Below are 23,274 nucleotides of genomic sequence, written 5' to 3'. Positions count from 1 at the left end.
AAAACACTATCATAATAACCCATAAATATAGAAAACCACAAATTAGTGTCTTTGTTTTAGTGTAAAAAAGGTAAAATTACACAAAAATGTTTACATTTACAGACTAGCCTTTTACAAAAAATTTCAATAACCTGAAATGCCTTAAGAGAAGTATGTAGAATTTTACCAATATTCTGCCTGTTACTACATGTTTTGTGTATTTGTAGATGCACTGTGATCTGCAAGTTATGATGTACATGTATAAATGATAAACTAAAGTGTAATATTGCTATAATTGCACGTATTTTTCTTCAGAATTTTCGGGTTGTTCATATTTGTTCATGTTATGTTCAAGTACGGTTCGGAGATGTAAAAATTTTCATTATGGAATTTGACTTTTTTCACTCAGAAACATAGAGAAAACTTTGGTGTTGACATTATTTATCAGTTCTTATCCTATTATTTATATTATTTTACTGGTCCGGCCCACTTTATAACATATTCGTCTGTATGTGACCCCTGAACTCAAATGAATTTGACATCCCTGTTGTAAACTCTCAGCAGAATCTTTCCTTGTTTTTTTTTACTTCTTTGCTGAACTGTTGTGGAAGTCCAAATTGCACATGTTCTGTTGTTAATGTAATTATGCATTGCAAAAAAAGTGTTTCAGGCTCAATTTTCCATAATTATATTAGTAATTGTAAGAAATAATCTCCTTCTATGTTGCTACTTTTTACAATTAAATATCAATTCTTACAAGCTTCAATCCTAAGAAAAGAATTAGATTATTTGTTACCATACAAGCTACTAATTAGGCATGAAGAGAGCTTAACAAATGAAGATTAGTGACAGTTCAATCAGCAACATGAAGTCACATTATTACAAGAAACCAACAGAAATGGGGTGGGAACAGCAGTGATGTACCAAGATGTGAAAAGCTGCAGAAACACACATTAGACAAAGGCTTTGACAAACTATGGAAGAGAATGAAACACCACTACTAACACGAGAAGTGACAGATGTGGACCAGCTGTTCAGAAGGTAACACTAACGGTACCTTCAGGTTTACTGTTATTTCTTGAATGTTCTCGTGCACTGACAAACATCTGTGTCGGTCCATTCATTATTATACTCCATGTTACCACACAGGGTTACTTTGACTTGACTTCTTCCCTGGAGTCTCTGTGCTTTATCGCCTCACAGGTTTTCCCTGGATCATTACAGGTTTTCCTAAGATCATCTCTGACCCGCTGCTGTGGTCCTGCCTCTCTCCACCTTCATCGTCATCACTCACTTATCCATATAGTTATGATAGTGTTTATTATACAGTTCCATAGATGTTCTAGTTCAGTTATCTGTGCATCAGCCGCTTCCATGTGTCTACCCCTACCTCCCCCCTCTCCCACAGCCTCTCTCTATCTCTGTCGCTCTCTCTTTTCTCCTCCTTTACTCTCTCTCTTTAACCCCAACTGGTCAAGGCAGACGGCCATCCTTCAGGAGTCTGGGTCTGCTCCAGGTTTCTGCCTGTTAAAGGGAAGTTTTTCCTCACCACTGTCACCAGTCACTAGTGTTTGCTCCTGGAGGATTCTGTTGGGTTTCTGTAAATTGGCTTAGAGTCTGGTTCTGACAAACTCTATATGTAAAGTGTCATGAGATAACTTTTGGCGCTATATAAAATTTGATTTGATTTATTTGTTCTTATCTATCTCTCCTTTATGTGAAGCACTTTGTAACATGTTGTTTTAAAAAGTGCTATATAAATAAAGCTTTACTTACTTACTTACTTACTGTGGCCAGGGAGGAACTGTTCTCTGCGGGAGTCTGAAAAGGACGTTATGGAACCTGATAAACCCTGGGCTATTTGTTTCCATTCAGAGTCATTTAAATGTAGCACAAAAAAGCAAGGTATGATCAGAAAACAGCAAAGGTAAGACAACATTTGTAATCATCACTTCATAATGTCAAGTTTAGTTTTGCTCTTCTTTGTCTCGATCAGTGAGTTGCAGCAGTAGAGAAATAATACTTGTACTGTTGGATCTCCTTCGTGTTAGCCTCACGGTGCAAAGTTTGTCTCAATGGTCTGCTGTTTTATTAAATTATTCATGACATATGCTGGTCTCTCAGACAGTTAGCTGTGTTTATATATTGCAATATATCCTCATTTAAAGGAGTGATATTTTGCTTTTTTAAATATGCATTTTAAAACATTCCCCTGTGGTCTACATAAACTGTAAATGCTATACTTGGGTATGAATTCTTCATTAATTAACCCTTTGATGCATGAATTATGAGGACCCTTGTCAAGATTTTTTGCCTGAGTGTTTTTATTTCCCTTTAAGCATAAAAAAAACAATATGACTGAAATTTTTTATGAACCTGTTTTTTATGGAGTTACAAAAATGTTCACTCAGCTGGACACCATGCAACAAACATGTATTTAAAATGCAATATCAGAAAGTGATATAACTGTGAAAACTGACTTTTTTTTTTTTTGATGCAGCTAATCTGATGTTTTCTCACATTTTCGCATACTCTGATACTAGTTATTACTCACTTCATGGAGATAATATGAAAAAAAACCTTTTTGTTTCAGAAAACTGTTGATTACAGTTTAATAACAAATAGCAATTGATTTACACTCAAACATGTTACTGCAGATCAGGTTTATCAAGAACAGCAAAGTTACAGTAATGGGATGAATTGCAGTGTATGAGATGATGCATAAGTGTCCACTATGTTGGCTGATATGGAATTAAAACAATAAAACCCATGAATATACAAAAGAACAGCTGTAGAATAACTGTCCACTGTAGTGACCACTATGCATGAAAGGGTTAAATTTCGCAGGTCCATCTTCAACCCTATTTCTGAGTAATGACACCAGAAAGGATGTTTTGAGCGCTGGCCCTTTAAATGTAAATGAGCCACTTCATGCCCCGCCCCCTCCAGGTTGTTGGCAGTGCTGCTCTGTCCCATTCAACCAACAACTGAACATTTTAGGTAATCGGCTCGAAGTCTGGACATATTTTCAGTATAAACTACAACCGCTGCTGGTGATAAACAATTATGTCGTACTCAGAGAAATGTTCATTGGAAGTCTTAATAATAATAATAATAAGAAGAATAATAAGAATAATAATGATAATAATAATAATAATTTTATTTGTAAAGCGCTTTCAATCAAAGTGCTGTACAGATATAAAATCAATCACAATAAAACATAAAAGCTAAAAACATTAACAGTAAAAGCACATCAAGACTTATAACACAAGACTTGACCTTATACGTGCAAATGTTATGACATAACTAGTTATAGACGTAAATATTAAGAAGGAATTAAAAGGGTTTGTAGAAATCCACTCGATTTTTGCCAAAATTAATATAAAGATAGCTTTGTAACACCTGGAGGATTCAAATTCAAACTTTTTGAACTATTAGGGTCCAAATACACAAATAAATGTACCAAAGACTAATAAAAGTGGGTTTAGCAAAATATGACCCCTTTGAGTGCTTGTTGTTGTGGGGTTGGGGTTGTGTTCTGTTTTCTGACAATTGGTTGGTTTGACCAATTGGATGTATAATGTGTATTTTACTACAAGTGTCGTCTAGTATTACTATGGCAACACAGACAGAACTGTGGCCGTCCCAGTATACTGGGAGCACCTGGGCTTGAGTTGTAACCAGAAAGTGAAACTGACTGTTGCCGAATAAAGCATTTGTGAACAAAGCCAAAGTAGAGTTATCCTTTAATCTAACATTTACAAATTATAATACATAGGACAGAAACTAGGCTATGGTTTTCTTGAACTCGTATTCCTTAAAACATCCAAATTTGAGGCATTTTCCCAATATGTGGTATGTGGGACAAAGACCAATATGTAAAATCTGACCTGGTCGCGGTATCCACTGGTGACAGATACGGGTACATTTGAGCCATGTTTGCACTAATTACCTCCGCCAAAGAGGTTATGTTGTTGCTGGTGTTGGTTTGTTTGTTTGTCTGTCTGTGTGCAAGATAACTCAAAAAGTTATAGACGGATTTGGAAGAAAATTTCAGGATATGTTGATACTGGCACAAGGAACAAATGATTAAATTCTGGTGGTGATCGGGAGGGGGGGGGGCACTGATCTTAATCACATACAAAACACAGACAAAAGTAGATATTCATATTCCTTCTCAAATTAATAATGATCTAATCTGTTTTAATCTTAAGTGAAAATTAGTTTTAAAAAAATGTATCTTATACAGAGTGTCCCATAAGTACGGTGGCCCAGAGGTGCAACAGGCCAAAAAATTATCCACTAGACGAAAAAAATTATCTACTACAAGAATAAAAAAGAGAACAGCCTAAAAAAATTATCCACTAGATGAAAAAAATTATCTACTACAAGAAAAAAAAAGAGAACAGCCTAAAAAAATTATCCACGAGATGAAAAAAATTATCTACTACAAGAAAAAAAAAGAGAACAGCCTAAAAAAATTATCCACGAGATGAAAAAAATTATCTACTACAAGAAAAAAAAAAGAGAACAGCCTAAAAAAATTATCCACGAGATGAAAAAAATTATCTACTACAAGAAAAAAAAAGAGAACAGCCTAAAAAAATTATCCACGAGATGAAAAAAATTATCTACTACAAGAAAAAAAAAGAGAACAGCCTAAAAAAATTATCCACGAGATGAAAAAAATTATCTACTACAAGAAAAAAAAAAGAGAACAGCCTAAAAAAATTATCCACGAGATGAAAAAAATTATCTACTACAAGAAAAAAAAAAAAAAGAGAAAAACAGCCCGAAAAAATTATCCACTATAAGGAAAAAAAAAGAGAGAGAACAGCCTAAAAAAATTATCCACTAGACAAAAAAATTATCTACTGCAAGAAAAAAAGAGAACAGCCTAAAAAAATTATCCACTATAAGAAAAAAAAAGAGAACAGCCCAAAAAAAATTATCCACTAGATGAAAAAAAAAAAATCCCCTATAAGAAAGAAAAGAGACCAGCCAAAAAAATTATCCACTAAAAGAAAAAAAAAGAGAACAGGCAAAAAAAAATTATCTACTAGCCCAAAAAATTATTCACTATAAGAAAAAAAAAAAAAGAACAGGTGAAAAAAATTATCTACTATGAGAAAAAAAAAGAGAGCAGCCCAAAAAAATATCCACTATAAGAAAAAAAAACAACAATTCAACACCGTAATCACACAATTGTTTACTCGCACTGGTAGTTCACAAAGTTGCCGTCAACTTTTCGCGTTAGCATTAGCTTAGCAACGAACCTTCACACAGTGCACACAAGGGCCATTTACCACTGAAAACTAACCCCAACCATACCCTAACCCTAACCTTAACCATTTAACGCCCATGCCTAACCTTGAGCAGACACTGGAACCGTATTTAATCATTTAACTGCTTTGTAAACTATATTAATGGAAATATCTATATTTTAAAATAACTTTATTTTTTAGCGCACGACCTCCACTTCCGGTGGGGTACTTCCTTAGCATTAGCCACATTAGCCGAAAGCCTTAAAATTTTTCAGCCTATCCTTTTATTTTTTGTGGTGGTCTTAATTTTAAAGCAAGGCACCTTTCGGGTAAACAGCGCCCCCGTAATTGAAAAGGTGGATGATGTTTTTTTTTTTCTTATAGTGGATATTTTTTTGGGCTGCTCTCTTTTTTTTCTCATAGTAGATACATTTTTTCCATCTTTTTTTATTTTTTTCTTATAGTGAATAATTTTTTGGGCTAGTAGATAATTTTTTTTGCCTGTTCTCTTTTTTTTTCTTTTAGTGGATAATTTTTTTGGCTGGTCTCTTTTTTTTCTTATAGGGGATTTTTTTTTTTCATCTAGTGGATAATTTATTTTAGGCTGTTCTCTTTTTTTTCTTACAGTGGATAATTTTTTTTGGGCTGTTCTCTTTTTTTTCTTGTAGTAGATAATTTTTTCATCTAGTGGATAATTTTTTTTGGCTGTTCTCTTTTTTTTTTTTCTTGTAGTAGATCATTTTTTTCATGTAGTGGATAATTTTTTTTAGGCTGTTCTCTTTTTTTCTTATAGTGGATAATTTTTTTAGGCTGTTCTCTTTTTTTTCTTGAAGTAGATAATTTTTTTCATCTAGTGGATAATTTTTTTTAGGCTGTTCTCTTTTTTTTTCTTGTAGTAGATAATTTTTTTCATCTAGTGGATAATTTTTTTAGGCTGTTCTCTTTTTTTTTTCTTATAGTGGATAATTTTTTTGGGCTGTTCTCTTTTTTTTCTTGTAGTAGATAATTTTTATCATCTAGTGGATAATTTTTTTAGGCTGTTCTCTTTTTTTTTCTTATAGTGGATAATTTTTTTGGGCTGTTCTCTTTTTTTTCTTGTAGTAGATAATTTTTTTCATCTAGTGGATAATTTTTTTAGGCTGTTCTCTTTTTTTTTTCTTGTAGTAGATAATTTTTTTCATCTAGTGGATAATTTTTTGGCCTGTTGCACCTCTGGGCCACCGTACATAAGTCTCCATACATAGGAGACATTCTAACATGTATTTCTTTATATTTCTTCTTTATAGTTCTTCAGCAGTGAAGGACACGCATTGAAATGTGTTCCTGACAAAATGGCACTCATATAGAGCATATTATATAAATAAAAATGGTTTATGTCAAGAAACGTTTATTTTTCCTATGTATGGAGACTTATGGGACACCCTGTACTTAGGATTTAATCAAAAGTATGGATGTTTAAAGGCTAAAAAAAAGGATTTGTGATTAGAGAACATTCAGAAATACAGAGACAAACAATTCGATATAAGGGAGCAGGAGATGTGTACCTATAAATAAATCCATAACCTGCATTCAAGATGGTGACAGTCAGATAACAAGGTGAAAAACATGATAAAGGAAGTGCAGCGATCCACTAGTTCATACAGGGTGGAGAAGCAAAATTTACAATATTTTGAGGCAGGGATTGAAAGACAGTGTATGACCAATTAGTTTATTGAAAGTCATGAGAATTTATTTGCCACAAGAAAATTGACATAATAGAAAATGTTTTTATTCTATGTGTCCTCCTTCTTTCTCAATAACTGCCTTCACACGCTTCCTGAAACTTGCACAAGTGTTCCTCAAATATTCGGGTGACAACTTCTCCCATTCTTCTTTAATAGTATCTTCCAGACTTTCTCGTAATAGTTTTGCTCATAGTCATTCTCTTCTTTCCATTATAAACAGTCTTTATGGACACTCCAACTATTTTTGAAATCTCCTTTGGTGTGACGAGTGCATTCAGCAAATCACACACTCTTTGACGTTTGCTTTCCTGATTACTCATATGGGCAAAAGTTTCTGAAAAGGTATGGATAATAGTGTTAGGTATGATTATGACATCAATATATGTTTGGTTTCAAAACAATTGACGTAGTGCCTGCTGAGAAAAAACAACTAAATGTTCATTGTAAATTTTGCTTCCCCATCCTGTATATATGTTTATTGAAGTCTGCTGCTTTCCAAACACACACATGTATAGTACACAACACATGAGTCATTTCCTCTTGATTGTGTTTTGTGCTGCTTTATGCATTACCCTTTAGATAAGACATCATTAGAGAGTCATTGTGAAACACAAAACTGCTGCACAGAAGCTCAGCCGCCTCCACACTCTGTTTTATGCATATTTAACACAATACTTCAAATATGAGCTCAACTTAAGCTGTATTTGCTGTGGTGCTACTATTATCTGAATGCAGTATGGGATTTGAAATGTAACAGGCTGATTTGTGTTTTGTGGAGCTTTGTAGTTATAGCTGCAGTTATAAGTTGAAAAAAGTCTGTGTGGAAATGTATAGGCAAGACAAGTTTATTTGTATAGCACATTTCATGAACAGGACAATTCAAAGTGCTTTACATAAAACATAAAAGCATCACAGGAGAGGCATAAAAATAGATTTAAGATGAGAGAAAGTTAAAATAGAAAAACATTAAAATTAAAATAGACATTAAAATTTCTCCTCATTTACGCCACAAATTTAAGCCAGATTCCTCCCCACTATGATTGAAGTGTGAAGTTGAGACTGGTAGACTCACACACTGCTTTTGGTCTTGTTTAAAAGTGCAATATTTTTGGCAGATGATTGGTCAGGAAATGGAAAAAAAAATTTATGCGAAACTGAACTGTAATCCTGTTTCTTTTGCTTGGGTTAACTGACCCTGTTGTTGCCAACAAATATCACAAAAAAACTATATTGAATGCTTACTTTTTGTGCCAGAAAATGTTTGCTTGTAAACTGGATCTCAGATCATATTCCCACTCAGACACAATGGCATAAGACAGTTTTTAGTTGTTTCCCTTGACTATCTCACTTATTGATTAAACCATAAGGATGATGTCTTTCTAAAGACTTGGGAACTTTTTCTTACCAATATGGGACTAGAAGCTTCGACAATTGTTAAAAGGGCATTTGTATTTTGAAATGAAAACATTTTTATGGGCCAATTTTTGTTTTTGTTTGGTTGTTCTGTTGGTATGTTCTTTGTTTTATTTATTGTCATTTTGTGAGTGTGTGTGTATAAAGCAAAAATGACAAAAAATATAATTTTTGAAAATACATAAATAAATAAATAAATAAATAAATAGACATTAAAATTATCAGCAATAAAATGTGATTTTAAGGTTCATTTAAAAGACATTCAAGAGTTTAAGGGAAAGCTGCAGTAAACAATGTTTTCAGGCCTGATTTAAATGAACTGACAGTTTGAGCAGACCTCAGGTATTCAGGAAGTTTGTTCCACAGGTGAGGAGCACAAGAACTGAATGCTGCTTCACTTTATTACCTCTGCCAAGTGTAACGGCGGAGATTATGTTTTCATCAGGGTTTGTCTGTCTGTTTGTCTGTCTGTTTGTTAGCAGGATAACTCAAAAAGTTATAGACAGATTTTCAGGAAATTTTCAGGAAATGTTGATACTGGCACAAGAAACAAATGATTAAATTTTGGTGGTGATCGGTGGTGGGGGGCTGATGTGCCTGGCCAGAGGTCTGTCCTTTTCTAGTTTGGTTCTGATTTTGGGAACACACAGTAAACCTGCCCCTGATGACCTCAGGGGTCTGGATGCTTCATAGGAAACTAACAAGTCTAGGATGTATAGCCACTTTTAGACAGAGACCCCAGAAAAAAGGTGATGATGATCCCACCCTTTTTTCCACAATTAACCGATTTCCACAGCCAAGTCAAAGGAGTAACATAGGTGAGACAGGTTGGACTTTTACACAGCGGACCTGCGTTCTGGAATCAAAGGGGCAGTGACGCAGCGCAGCGTATAGTGTGACATTGAACTTGTGCATCGGAAATACCCCTAGCGTAGCGGTGTTGCTAACCTCTCTAGAGTCGGTCCGTTTTTCACTGTTCCACAAATGTTAGCATGGATAGAGTCCTCCGCCCGAAGTAACGTCTCCCCAGTTTGACATCTTTCTCGTCACGTTTATATTGTTTATTGTACATGGCCCACACTCATTTTTAAATCCCACGGGGGTCACGCACGCAATACGTCATCAAAACATCACACCTTGGTTGCGGAATTAGAGGTGCTCCTTTTACATAACGTTCCAGAATCATGATTCCACCTTTACCTCCTCTGTTATTACCTCCAGAGGTGTTACAGAGCCACGATAAAGGTGGGACCAAATGATCCCACCATTTTGTTTACACAGATGTCGTTCCAGAATAAAGGTGAAATATTCCAGTAACAGAAGTGCTGTGGAAAAGGGGCTTATGTTTATGATTTTTCAAGACAACAGTTACACAGGACAGCAAACCTGTATCTTCTATATTCTGTATACATTTTCAGTGCATCTTCTGAAGGCCTGAATAACATTTACAATACTAATGTCTTGAGGGGTATTTAGAAGTATATCTTCATCAACAGTGTTCACCTGAGTCCATAGTCGGGCAATAATGAGAAATTAAATAACCAAAGTTTTTTAAGTGTCTGACATTTCTACTCATTATGCCTGGGTGTAGTGGAAACATGTCTTATGTTCTGCTGTAATTAATTAAGCCTCAGTTTTTATTTACATAATAGGCTTAATAGCTAATATATCTTTGAATAACAACTTGTGTCTTGAATGTGTTTTGCAGAAAAAGGTTAATTGGTTTCACTATAGGGTCTTTAGATAATGCCTCCTTCTCCCTTACAAAAAAATCCAGATTATCTAAACATATAAATATACATAAGTTTAATTGGTGGAGGGTAGATGTCTCTGAAAGTAAGCATCCATAAGGCAACTAAAGTATGTTTTTGTTAGGCTAATAATATTCTTTCAACTCAAATTCTTTGCATGAAAAAAAAAAAAAAAAACAACTCAAGTTGTAGTAACGTAATGGAATTTAATAATGACTTTATTCTATACACAACCAAATATGATAAAACAAATAGAAAACAAATGTTATATAAAAGACAATTCTAAGAAAGCAATATATTTCATTTAAGTTTGGACTAAATAAATTAACTTTAATATTTTCTAAATGGTGATGTGACCAGCAATGGATCCCACTTGGATTTAACTCAGCAAATACCTCAGATCCTTCCATTAGATAATTATTGCAGTCATTAATATGTTGTATAAGTCATCTTATACGTTTCAGCTCTAACAAGTTCTTTAATTCAGTTGAAGCAGGCATTTTAAATCCAAACTGACTCAGGGCTGCTACAACTGATTACATTTAATGCATTTATGTTATTGTATTTTAATCGTATTCTGCACTGTAAAGCACTTTGTGACTCCCAGTCTGTGAAAAGTGCTCTATAAATAAAATGGACTGACTTACTTTCTTGATGCAATGAGTAGCTTGCCATTTCTTAAACAACCATCAGAAAACAAAGATTTGACTGTTTCAATGGAAAAAGGTGGTGTGGTCTGATGAGTCCAAATTGATCCTGTTTCAGAGTGAGGGGTGCATCCAGATGAGAAGAGAGGTAGATGAAGTAATTACCCATCATGCATAGTGCCTACAGTACAAGCCTGTGGGGGCAGTGTTATGATCTGGGGTTGATTCAGTTGTGTAATTACATGTCTACACAATGAGGTCAGCTGAACCTGAATATACTGAATGACCAGGTTTATGCTGGGTTAAGGTTAGACTGGACATGTTCCAAGATGACAACGCCAGCATTAATCAAGATCAAATTGTGACAGGGAGTTTCAGGAGTATGAAACATCATTTCCACACATAGACTGGGCCCCATAGAGCAGCAGTTCCAAACCTTTTTTGGCTTGTGACCCCATTTTAGCATCACAGATTTCTGGTGACCTCAGACTTTCAAAACAGCAACATTTTTTTGCTAAAATTAATTTTATTTTCCTCGGTCAGGATATCTACAGTCAGTCCAGCTTGTATTTACAAGGCTGACAATTAATCCTGAACAAACAATAACTCAAAATATAAATTATGAAAGAGCTGCAGCATCTTAACCCTTAGGGGTCTGAGCCTATTTTGGCTGTTTTTGAGTACTTTTGATTTTGTCTTTATGTACTATTTACAGAAATGCTTACCACACCCATGTTTAGTATCTTTTTTTTCAGCACAGCTTCATCTATCTCATCTGCCTATTATTTTTTCACTTGAACATACTATATCAACACAAAAGGCCAAAAAAAACACACAAAAAATGTAAAATCCAATTTGAAAAATGTATATAATTTATTGCATAAATAACACAGAGATGCTTAACGAACCTTTTCAAAGACTTTAAAAGTGAATATTGGTTCCAAATATTAGGTATATAAAATCAAAATTGTAAGAAATTAAAATTATACTCAAATATGACATAAAAGCATATCTTTACATCGGCATTTTCTCTGGTTTCCTCAATCAATTACTAGAAATTTCAGGCGACCCCATTTGAATTCCAGGCGACCCAACGTGGGGTCCTGACCCCAAGGTTGAAAAACACTGCCATAGAGTCTAGACCTGAACCCCGTTAAGAGGACTTCATACAGTGTTCCATTTCTGCATCATCAATAGAAGAGCCTCCTGAAAAATGAACAATTCTGAACAGGCATGAATGTAGTGACATGTCATTTTATTGTGACTTTAAAAACGCATCGAGAGGCAAAATGATGGTGAATGTCAAAGCTTAAGGCAGTCTGACAAAGTCCTGTGTATGTGATGTCTTATACATATTTGATGAAATATGTTTTACTAGTACATGTAACTAATGCTTGTCATTTAGAACTGTGCAATTTTGCCATCCAGTCTTTATGTTTAGGTTAAATACCCAACATTTTTGGTTTGTTAAATAGAACCTAGTGGTCAGACGAGTTACAGAGTGAATGAGAAAAAGCTGAGAAATAGAGAAACCGTATCGATTGTCTTACAGTGGTTATGTTCTAAATGTGTAAATAAATACTCCCAGACATCCATTCAACCAGAGGGGAAGGTTCTGGATTTACACAGCTGAAGCCCATGCCTCATCCTGTCTGAGTGTAACACAGGCTGAGATGTTTCTGTATTTATGTGTGTTCTGCCCTTCGTCCCAGACAAACGTGCAGCACATATAGGAACACCAAGCAGAAAGAGGACAAAACAATGTACTGTGACTGGAGTTATTGTGTTTTTACATTGTTCTGCCCGGACACTGTGTGCACATGTGTATTGGATGAACATAAAAAACTCACACAAACATCCCAAACAAAATAATATCAGAGTGATTTTTCCCAGGTATAGTATTGACAATATGAGGAATTTGTCCTAGTATGTAGGTGGGTCAAAACACAGTAATGTCCTGTCAGAGAGTGAACTTTGATTGATTGACTGTCAGAGAGATTTTGAATATCGTGTTTTGACCCAGGTGTAAACAACAAAAACAGAAAATGGAAACAAGCCAAAATAATCTCAGATATACAGATAATAACAAACAAGTGAAACAGGCAGAGGGAAGAACAATTAGAAGTATTAAAAATCAACTATTAAATATCCAAGACCAAAAATTTTAAGAATAGAGTAGAAACAGCATAACAGCATTATTATGTACAGGGTGGGGAAGCAAAATTTACAATATTTTGAGGCAGGGATTGAAAGACAGTGTATGACCAGTTAGTTAATTGAAAGTCATGAGAATTTATTTGCCACAAGAAAATTGACATAATAGAAAATGTTTTTATTCTATGTGTCCTCCTTCTTTCTCAATAACTGCCTTCACACGCTTCCTGAAAGTTGCGCAAGTGTTCCTCAAATATTTGGGTGACAACTTCTCCCATTCTTCTTTAATAGTATCTTCCATAGTCATTCTCTTCTATACATTATAAACAGTCTTTATGGACACTCCAACTATTTTTGAAATCTCCTTTGGTGTGACGAGTGCATTCAGCAAATCACACACTCTTTGACGTTTGCTTTCCTGATTACTCATATGGGCAAAAGTTTCTGAAAAGGTATGGATAATAGTGTTAGGTATGATTATGACATCAATATGTGTTTGGTTTCAAAACAATTGACGTAGTGCCTGCTGAGAAAAAACAACTAAATGTTCCTTGTAAATTTTGCTTCCCCACCCTGTACACTAATAAAAAAATGGGAATTTCTTGAGTTTCCAGGAAATGAAACACAAATATAATTTAAGTAACCACGACCATTACAGGTACATGCAAGTAAGGGATTTTTTTGACAAATTAGTAAAACGTAAGATAAACCTGGAAAAAAATGGTTTCATTAGAACCACAGTTGAAACCTACAATTCAAATAATTATAGAATCTTATCTCCAATGTACAGCCCCCTATTGGAGAGAAAAGGGAATACAACCACGTATGTAAAACTGAAATGGGAAAGAGAACTGGGTGTGAATATTTCAGAAGATAAATGGTTAAATATTTGGCGAACATAGCAGACACCTCCATCATCATGGATTTAGAGATTATATTGTTGGAAGAACTTGATTAGATTCTTTGTCACACCCAGGATCAGAAATAAACACACATCAGTACCATAGCCATGTTGGAGAAAATGTGGAGATATGAATGAAGACCACTCTCATGTATTTTAGTTTTGTCCTAAAATCCATTTTTTTTTTTTTTTTGGGGGGGGGGGGGTATTCACCAGATAATTACTAAAATTCTAGGCTATAATATACTCACGTCAAGTGTACTAATGTATCTGGTCAAAATGTCAGGCAATGATGTATTAAAAGAGGACAGATATTTACTGAAGTTTTTGTTAGCAGCCTGCAAGAAAACAATCAGAAGAAACTGGTACAAAGTAGATCCGCCAACACAGCATGACTGGCAAAAAATTGTGAGTGAGATATATGTAATGGAACTGTTGACCCATAAGATAAGGACTCAAGAACAATGTCGAGAAAAGTGGGAGAAATGGTCTGTTTATACAGCGACAGGATAAGGATGATCTTATTGATAACAACACTGGAGCAAACTGTAGAGACATGGCAATCCACTATGTTCTTTTTCTATTGAGGTTTGCATTTCTTTCATCATGTAAATTCTTTGCGTGCTGTGTTGAGAAATCTGATGTTTAAATTTATGTGTCGCCTGAATCATTCAGAAAATACTGTAATTTTATTGTTGACTGATCTTGCATATAGTGGTGTACGTTACACATTTCTGTTCTGGAAACACTGGTATGACTGCCTCTTAAAAGTATGGAGGTTTTTTTTTTTATCATGTTTTTTAAAAAATTTTGTTTGTATTTATGTGTTTGCTTTTTAATGTGGACCATGAGTCTGAAATAAAGCTTATCTTTCTTTTTTTTTTTTTTGGTCTTCCTTCTGTATGTACATATGTGTTAGATGTTCTTAAAAAAGTGTTTAAAAAAACAAACTATTAAATATCCTCTTCAGACCTGGACAAGAGATTCACAGCTTTATTTAAAAAAAACAAAAAACAAAAACGCTGTCCACTGCAAAAGGACATTCCATTAAAAAAAAAAAAAAGTATCACAAAAAACTGCTGCATCATGCTGTTTCTAAAAAATAGGACCAATGGCCCTGTAGCTTACTGGCCAAATTAAAAGCTTTGGGAAATGTATCCAGATGCCATTTATTATCCCCCAGTTCTGTGTATTTATTATATTACAGAAATAGTGATGACGATTGAGCGATGACATCACCGGGAATCCTCTTCTAATCACGTGAACAAGGTTATTTCTAAACAAATAACGTGCGAAAGATCACAACACACATGCCCAAAGGAAGTACAGTCAGCAATTGGTTGTTGACAATGACGTGACCAGATGTCTTTACTTGAATGCTGCTATTTGTAAACAAACAAACACGTGCTTCTGTAACACGAAGACATGTAAGAATTTGGATACCTCAAAACAACAAATTCGAATCCAGTTTAATGGTGCCAAGCGAATCAGCCTATGGCTACCATGTTTTGGTCATATTCCAATCAGATCTGTAAAAAAATTCAAATTCCAACTTGATATCATTGATACCTGCTGATTTATTGGATCAATCCACTTCCTATCTCTTATAATGGGAAAATTCTTCAAAGTTACACCAAATCCAGAATCAGATCCGGATGGAAATAATTTCAATACCTTGTGTTGACATCATCATACAGAAGCTGTATACCAAGTTTGAAGTCAATCAGAACTGTAGTTTCGGAGAAGAAGACGATTGAAATTTTTTCCCCATAAGAGCCCATGTTAAATTTTCCGTAAGTTCCCGGATCCAGAAGAAGATCCTGATCAGCATGTGGACATTATGTTTTGGTCATCTCCCCATCAGGGCTGGACTGTAGAAATTTACACTGGATATCATTTATATTTACTGAGTTATTGTATCGATCCACTTCCTATCTCTTATAATGGGAAAAGTTTTCAAAGTCGCACCAAATCCAGAATCAGATCCGGATCCAAATAATTTCACTAACTTTTGTTGACATCATCATAAAGAAGCTGTATACCAAGTTTGAAGTCAATCGGAATTGTAGTTTCGGGGAAGAAGACGATTGAAAATTTTGTAACGGACGACAGATGCCGCCGGACGCCACATGACAACAATAGCTTACGGCCTATCAGTCAGTAAGCTAACAACAGCAATTATTTAATGTAAATAAGCCCAAACTTTTACCTTCCTGGATCTCAGGAGGAATAAAATGAGCACAATAAACATAACGCAGCTGTCTAAAATAACTAGAAAAGCACTCAATCACCACCAAAAATACAATCATTACCTCCACTGTTCCTTGGTGGAGGTAATAACATCAATATTCACAAAATGTATGTTGATAATAAGTATAAAGGACAAACTGTATGAATGTGTAAATATGTGCAAAGGAGTGATTGCAAAAGGAAAATAGAAAAACACATTCTAAATGGAACAGAAGTGACGATTGAGATGGATTACTATTGCATGAGTGTGCATCTTTGTTTCCTGGTTTTAATAGAAGAAAACAACCTAAAGATGAATAAATGAGCCGGTAGGTTGTACCTTAGTGTGTACATCTGCCATAAATCCAAAGCGTTGAAAAGAGCATTAGTGTGTTTTATCTCCTCTTACCGGAAAAGGGCCTCCCTGGAGAGCCAGACGTGGTTCTGCAGAACAGTTTTCCAGGAGAAGAGCAGGAGCAGCAGGAGCATGGACACGCTGAGGACGGTGGTTCCCCAACGGCCCAAAACCGAACACAAGCGACCCAGACCATGAGCCACCAGGATACAGTATCCCATACTGGAACAGAGAGAGGGGATAAAAGGAGAAGATGTTATCTGAGATCTAATTCTGTCGTCTTTAGCTTTACTTTACACCAGCGTAACATCCATTAACACCCCCCCTGCAGGATCCCTTCTCCCAAATCACTTTAAATCCCATGGGTGCTTAGGTTTTCACAGCAGGCGACTACAGTGGCTTTTAGTGAAACCACAACACGTCGACCACTTCCTCTAACCTGGACCACACATGTACACTAGAGTGCACGTCGCTGCTATGTGACATGGCTTAAGGCAAGTGGAGTTGTTTTTATTCCTTCCACACTACTGCGCAGTTTCCATCCGAGTGCAGATTCATTGAAATAGTGTGCCTCGAAGGAACAGCAAGAAGGACGAAAGGAAGAGCAGAGGGAAGAGAGGAAACAGAGAAAGAATATCAAGGAAGGCTTAGATTCGCATGACTTAGAAAGTGAGATAGGAAAAGGAGTGAAGATTAGAGGAGCTCAGAGTGGGAGAAAAGAGGACAAAGTCACCAGATGAAGATAAGCTGGAAAGACGAGGATGAAAGACGCGATGAAAGATCAGAGAGTCTATAAGAAGATGGAGTTACACTAGAGTTAAAGGAAGGAACATGCACAAAGACGTAAAAGCAGCAGAGAGAGTGGCATATCAGCCAACCCTCCTCCTGAAATAAGTGCAGTTTGACAAACAGCAGTGGTTTTAGATGCTTGTTTTTATGTTCAGTTAATGATGCATTTCATTTAATGATGCATTTCATTGAAAAAGTACATTTCTTATTTTTGATATAATAATATACAGAATTTTAATTTACTTTGAGCACTCACAGGTCAGATTTATTTGTAAAGCACCTCCCACAGATGCTCAAGGGTTCCTGAAACTGTGATATCCTTTTTTGTGTCAGTACTAAACACTGCAGACCAGGAACACCCAACAAGACCTGCAGTTGTGGAGATGTTCTGACCCAGTCATCACTGTTACAATATGGACCTGGTCAAAGTCAATCAGATCCTCATGTCGCTCATTTTGCTGGTTCAAGGATTGTTCACTTGCTGCCTAATATATCCAACCCAGTGAAAGGTGTCATTGTAATGTAATTATCAATATAATTAAAACGTCTCTTCGTTGGTTATAATGTTATGGCTGATCAGTGTCTATCCATTAGGAGACAAAGTTTATGAATGAGGTATGATCTGATGAACTTAACTTGAAAAATACATAAAATACCCACACTTTTAATGGGGTCATATTTTACTAAACCCACTTTTATTAGTCTTTGATGCATTTTTTTGTGTATTTGGATCCTATTAGCTCAAAAAGTTTGAATGTGAACCCACCAGGTGCAGCAAAGCTATCTTTATATTCATTGCGGCAAAAATTGAGAGGATAATTACCTCCGCCAAGGAGGTTATGTTTTTGCCAGGGTTTGTTTGTTTGTCTGTCTGTTTGTTTGTTTGTCTGTCCGTTAGTGTGCAACATAACTCAAAAAGTTATGGACAGATTTGGATGAAATTTTCAGGGTTTGTTGGAAATGGGATAAGGAAGAAATGATTAAATTTTGGTGGTGGGGGGGCCCACGGGGGGGGCCACTGATCAGCCTTGGTGGAGGTCTGCGCTCTCCGAGTGCTTCTAGTTCCTTCTTAATTTGCTCCGTCTATAACTAGTTACGTCACGACATTTGCACATATAAGGTCAAAACTTCCAAAGAATATTTCTCCGAGTACGCCATATTTGTTTGTAAGCAGCAGCAGTTGTAGTCCATACTGAAAATGTGTCCAAACTTCAAGCTGATTACCTAAAATGTTCAGTTGTTGGTTGTATTAACGAACACAAGTCACTACAGCGACCGCCAGCCTCTGAACCCATAAGAAGGGCCTGGGTGAATTGTATTTTTCGTGGGAATATCCCTACAGCTATGGGAAAATCACTTTTTGTCTGCGCTAACCACTTTGAAGGCGAGTGTTTTAGCAACCTCAGGGAATATAGAGGGATTTGCCTTAAAACTAGCTACATTTAATCGAGGGGCTAGTTCCAACTGTCTACAGCAATGGTGCAGACAAGTAAGTGCTAAGTTACAATTAATGCTAAAATGACTGTGAATTGTATTTTACACAGCTAGTGATATGTGTTTACATGACAGCAATTAACATTCTGGTGGCGATAGCACTGAGCCTATAGATGTAAGACTGAAACTTTAGGTGGTTTTTTTGTACTCTGCTGTCATTTAACGACTTGGAAACACACAGAGTATCAGAGCTAGTAATTAGTATATTGGATAAGTGACTGTTAGCCTTCTTGCATTTTGTGTAACATTATTTTATTATAGACAATAAAAAACCGAAGTGGCTGTTGACACAGTACTGTGGCATGAAATATCAGTTTGTCTATTACCACAGAGCCAATTAGCGCCCTTGTTATATCATGTCTAGACTGGGAACTTATATCCTGAAAAAGTACCAAGGCAATCATAGCGAACAGGTCAGACTGAGACACAGCAGATACTTAGTTCACTCGCTAACAGAGGGGGTTGGGGTGGGTTTTTAAAAAAATCTGACATTGATATAAATCAGCCACTGGGACAATGTTCAGAGTGCAGAATTCCACAGGACCACAGCACTCAACTGACACAGAACTGAAATTGAACTGAAGTCACTCACCACACCTCTGCATCTAACATGTAGCTCCACCCACCTTCTCCAGCCTCCAGAGCAAAGAACACCATAAAACAACATATAGCGTATTTAGAACAAAAACTCCTACCCTATACTATATACTATCAATAATTTGTCGTTTCTTCCATCAATTGCCACAGTACTGTGGTAGCAAAATGCACAAAAGAATGAACTGAAGTATACACCACGTATCACCACAGTACTGTGGCAACAAGAGGTGAATGAGCAAAACAAAAAACAAAAAACAAAAACAAAACAAAACAGGCTAATGAGTTCATGTAACAGTAACTGTGATTGGCTTTAGTACAAATGCTAACATTTGATTGGTCTGTGGCAATAGACAAACCAATATTTTCACCTCAGTACTGTGGCAGTAGTCATTGCCATAAAAAATCCATTCATTTGAAGTTGTGGTTCTACAGGTTCTTCTTTGCTGTCCTTGTGCTCCAGGTCAGACTCTGGCTCATACCTATAAGGCTGAAGGCTACAGTTTGCCGTTGTTGCCATTATTAATTATACATTCTTATAAATTATAATTTCCCACAACTTTTTGGTATCCCTAGACCAGTATACTGCATCTTGAAAACTACAAAGATGTCTGAACGGGACAGAGCAGCACGATCAACAACCTGGAGGGGGTGGGGCGTGAAGTAGACCATTTGCATTTAAAGGGCCAGCGCTCAAAACGACCTTTCTGGTGTCATTACTCAGAAATAGGGTTGAAGATGGACCTGTGGAGTTGAATTAATGAAGAATTCAGACCCAAGCATAGCATTTACAGTTTATGTGGACCACAGGGAAATGCTTGAAAATGAATAATTCCATTTAAAAAAGGCCAAATATGACCGCTCTAATGTGTTTTCTGAGAAGATAGCATAGAGAGGATATGAGAAGATGGTGCTACTGATAGAAATGTCCTGATAATAACAGTATAGGCACAGTAAAGGGAACCTGTTCATTGGTTTTTCTTCTTCCTGCAGTTCAACATCATACATACAGTTATGTCTGTCTCTAAAAGATTCAGTGTGAATGACAGGTGAACCAACAACAGGTGATGACCACAAAGGTTCTTTTCAAATTAATTTTTCCAAAATGTACCACTTGAATTTGGTATTTTTGGTATTAGTACTTCATATACTATTAGCACAAATACTATGAACTACTTTTACTGTGTACTTTTGGGGTAATCATACTGAAAAATCACCTTCCAAGCTCCAAAAGTGTTTGTTTTTTCATCTGAAATAGGCTTTAAGACTAAATTCAATGATAAATAAAATTAATTTTTCCAATTAGTACCTCATGAATTTGGTATTTTTGGTATTAGTACTTCATATACTATTAGCACAAATACTATGAAATACTTTTACTCTGTACTTTTAGAGTAATCATACTCCAGAATTGATTCCACACAGCACTTCTGTTTGCTGTATTCTGTGGTTGTAACAGATAAAATGTAAAAAAAAAAAAAAAAAAAAAAAAAAAAAAGATTAAAACTTTTAAAAGTTTATAAGCTCTGTTGTTTTTTGCGGCTCCAGACTTTTTTTTTTTTTTTTTTTTTGGTGGAAGAGGGGGCAAAATGGCTCTTTTGATAATAAAGGTTGCAGACCCCTGGCCTACACTTAGAAGTTTATTTATTAGTGGTAATTATCATGTAATGCAATGGTTGAACGTGTTTCATGTGTTTTTGTGATTTTAATTGGTGTATGAAGTAAATATTGCACTTTTTTTATTTGATGTTGGCTGTTGTCAGTAATGTCTGAGTGACTTATTTTTGTGTGGAATCAAGGAAGAATAGTAGATATTGTGGTAATAACTCATGGGGATCTGAAGAAAATAGATGAATAAATGTGATTATTCAGCATACCTACAAAGGCAACTGGTTCTAATGATGGAAAATATACAGTTACTATAAAATATATGCATTTACATCCTTCAGCGCTGCTGCTGTTCTCCATATTTCAACACCTCAATGTCTTCTATGTCCTTATTTATTCAGTGGGCAAGTTCTTATACAATACAATACTGAAATTTTAAAGGTACCCGAGGGAAACAGGATTTGGTGAGTTGTCACTGCTGCTCTTCCAATTATCTCAGAATATAAACAGCAAATCTTTTAAAAAAGCTGACTGATGTGCAAAAAAGCACAATATATTTATGGACATGCAGTATTTCACACAGCAATGATATAATTTAAAACTGGATTCTATGCAATGACACAGTGCAGATTTAATTAGCCTTCTCGTGTAAATCCACAGGTTGTGCTAATCCCATTAAAACTAAGTGATTTCACAGGAAATGTTAAAGTGAGACGGAACACGCAGTATGTTTGTGTTTATCTGACAATTGATTTCTGATGTGTTATGAAATATTAAGCCATGAAAAGAGTCAATTCATTTTACCTGCATTAGATTATTCAGTCAAACAAGAACAAAATGTGACGTGATGCCTTTCCCTTAATGGAAATAATAAGCATCTCTGTCTGAAAAATACAAGCATCTCTGCCCAGACAAAACCAAAACAGGTGCACAGACGAACTGTTCTGTTTGTCAGCCCCTTGTCAGTGTTATGAGAATATCTGGCATGACACAAACAAATGGTCATTCAGATGAGGCAAGTCTGTGCTATAATTTACTTGACAAATGTGTTTCTTTTTGACACATAAAGTCTTTATCCAAAACAAATGCCATCTACTGCAGGGATAAAAATCTATTGTGATATCGAAGATGCTTTATTGAATTTTGCAGTGATGAGGTACTTAAAGTGGAAAGAAAGGGGTTGTAAGGAAACATGGAAACAGGCAGAATGAGGAGAAATAAGTGATAAAAAGTAGGAAAAAAAAAAAAAATGGAGGCTGATTTCAGCATAAAAGAGCAGCTGTTGAAACAGACCGTAATTATTCAAACGCTAACGTAAATATTAATTATGTCCTCTTAGTTGCTAACAGAATACTCCTATACTGACTATTTTGTGTGTATTCTTTTTGGATGTTTACCACATTGTTTAAGGTGGTATTTAACTACAGCCGTCACACAAAATGATGAAAACCCAACAGACATAACTTAGTAAAAACAACAAATTCAAACATTTCTCATTATAATAGGTTAAAATAAGTAGGACTATTTTTGTATTGTGTTGACACACATTATACTGAATATTCAATATTCAGTTTCAGTCTCTGACTTTATTCAATATATGATACATTTGTCACTGTTTCTACCAATCACAGATATGCAAATATTGACATTTCAAGATATGCAGTGTTTTAATCGACCACAGCGCTTTAATCCTGACTGATATTGTGGTTTTATTGTAAATTAATTATGTTTATGGTATGAAGACACTAAAAACACTTACAATTAGGAAAAGCAACCACTAATAAAAATAAACAAATAAATAAATAAACTAGAAGCACTCGGAGAGCGCAGACCTCCGCCAAGGCTGATCAGTGGCCCCCCCCTGTGGGCCCCCCCACCCCCGATCACCACCAAAATTTAATCATTTCTTCCTTATCCCATTTCCAACAAACCCTGAAAATTTCATCCAAATCTGTCCATAACTTTTTTAGTTATGTTGCACACTAACGGACAGACAAACAAACAAACAAACAAACAGACAAACAAACAAACCCTGGCAAAAACATAACCTCCTTGGCGGAGGTAATAAAATGTGGCTAAAAAACCTCCAACTAAACCACAATCTTTTTTTCATCTAAACCAAAGTAATTTTCTTAAATTGTATTACATACAAACTTACAGGAGTTGGGATCAGATGCTAATGTGTGTCAGCAAAGTGTTGGATTTTTAAAATCCACAATCTGCATCACCCATCTATTGTCTATGGCGGAAAACCAAATACATCTAGAAATTTCGATAGGTATATTTGGTTCAGAAACATGAGATTATACAGTGGTGGCCAAAATAAAAGGAATACTTGGGATATTTAAGAAGTTTCATGTATGTGTGTGTGT

At 35.6% G+C, this 23,274-nt stretch overlaps 1 protein-coding gene and 1 long non-coding RNA gene across 2 annotated transcripts in view; both read right to left on the bottom strand.

The window, feature by feature from the left end:
• The window catches only part of tmtc1 (transmembrane O-mannosyltransferase targeting cadherins 1), a 264,439-nt gene that overhangs the window by 48,290 nt on the left and 192,875 nt on the right, over window positions 1-23,274 (bottom strand). The window contains exon 9 of the mRNA XM_030149448.1: window positions 16,472-16,639. Coding sequence (XP_030005308.1) covers window positions 16,472-16,639 — 168 coding nt within the window. The remainder of the gene's footprint in view (window positions 1-16,471; window positions 16,640-23,274) is intronic.
• Window positions 9,830-14,424, bottom strand: LOC115429747 (uncharacterized). Its single transcript, XR_003936829.1, has 3 exons — window positions 14,274-14,424; window positions 12,539-12,544; window positions 9,830-9,840 (listed from the first exon to the last, which is right to left on the bottom strand). It is a non-coding gene; the product is annotated as an uncharacterized LOC115429747 (long non-coding RNA).

Source organism: Sphaeramia orbicularis, chromosome 12, assembly GCF_902148855.1.
Source record: "Sphaeramia orbicularis chromosome 12, fSphaOr1.1, whole genome shotgun sequence".
NCBI classification, from domain to species: domain Eukaryota; kingdom Metazoa; phylum Chordata; class Actinopteri; order Kurtiformes; family Apogonidae; genus Sphaeramia; species Sphaeramia orbicularis.
Note: the sequence above shows the minus strand (reverse complement) of the source record. Positions and strands in the feature narration are given on the sequence as shown.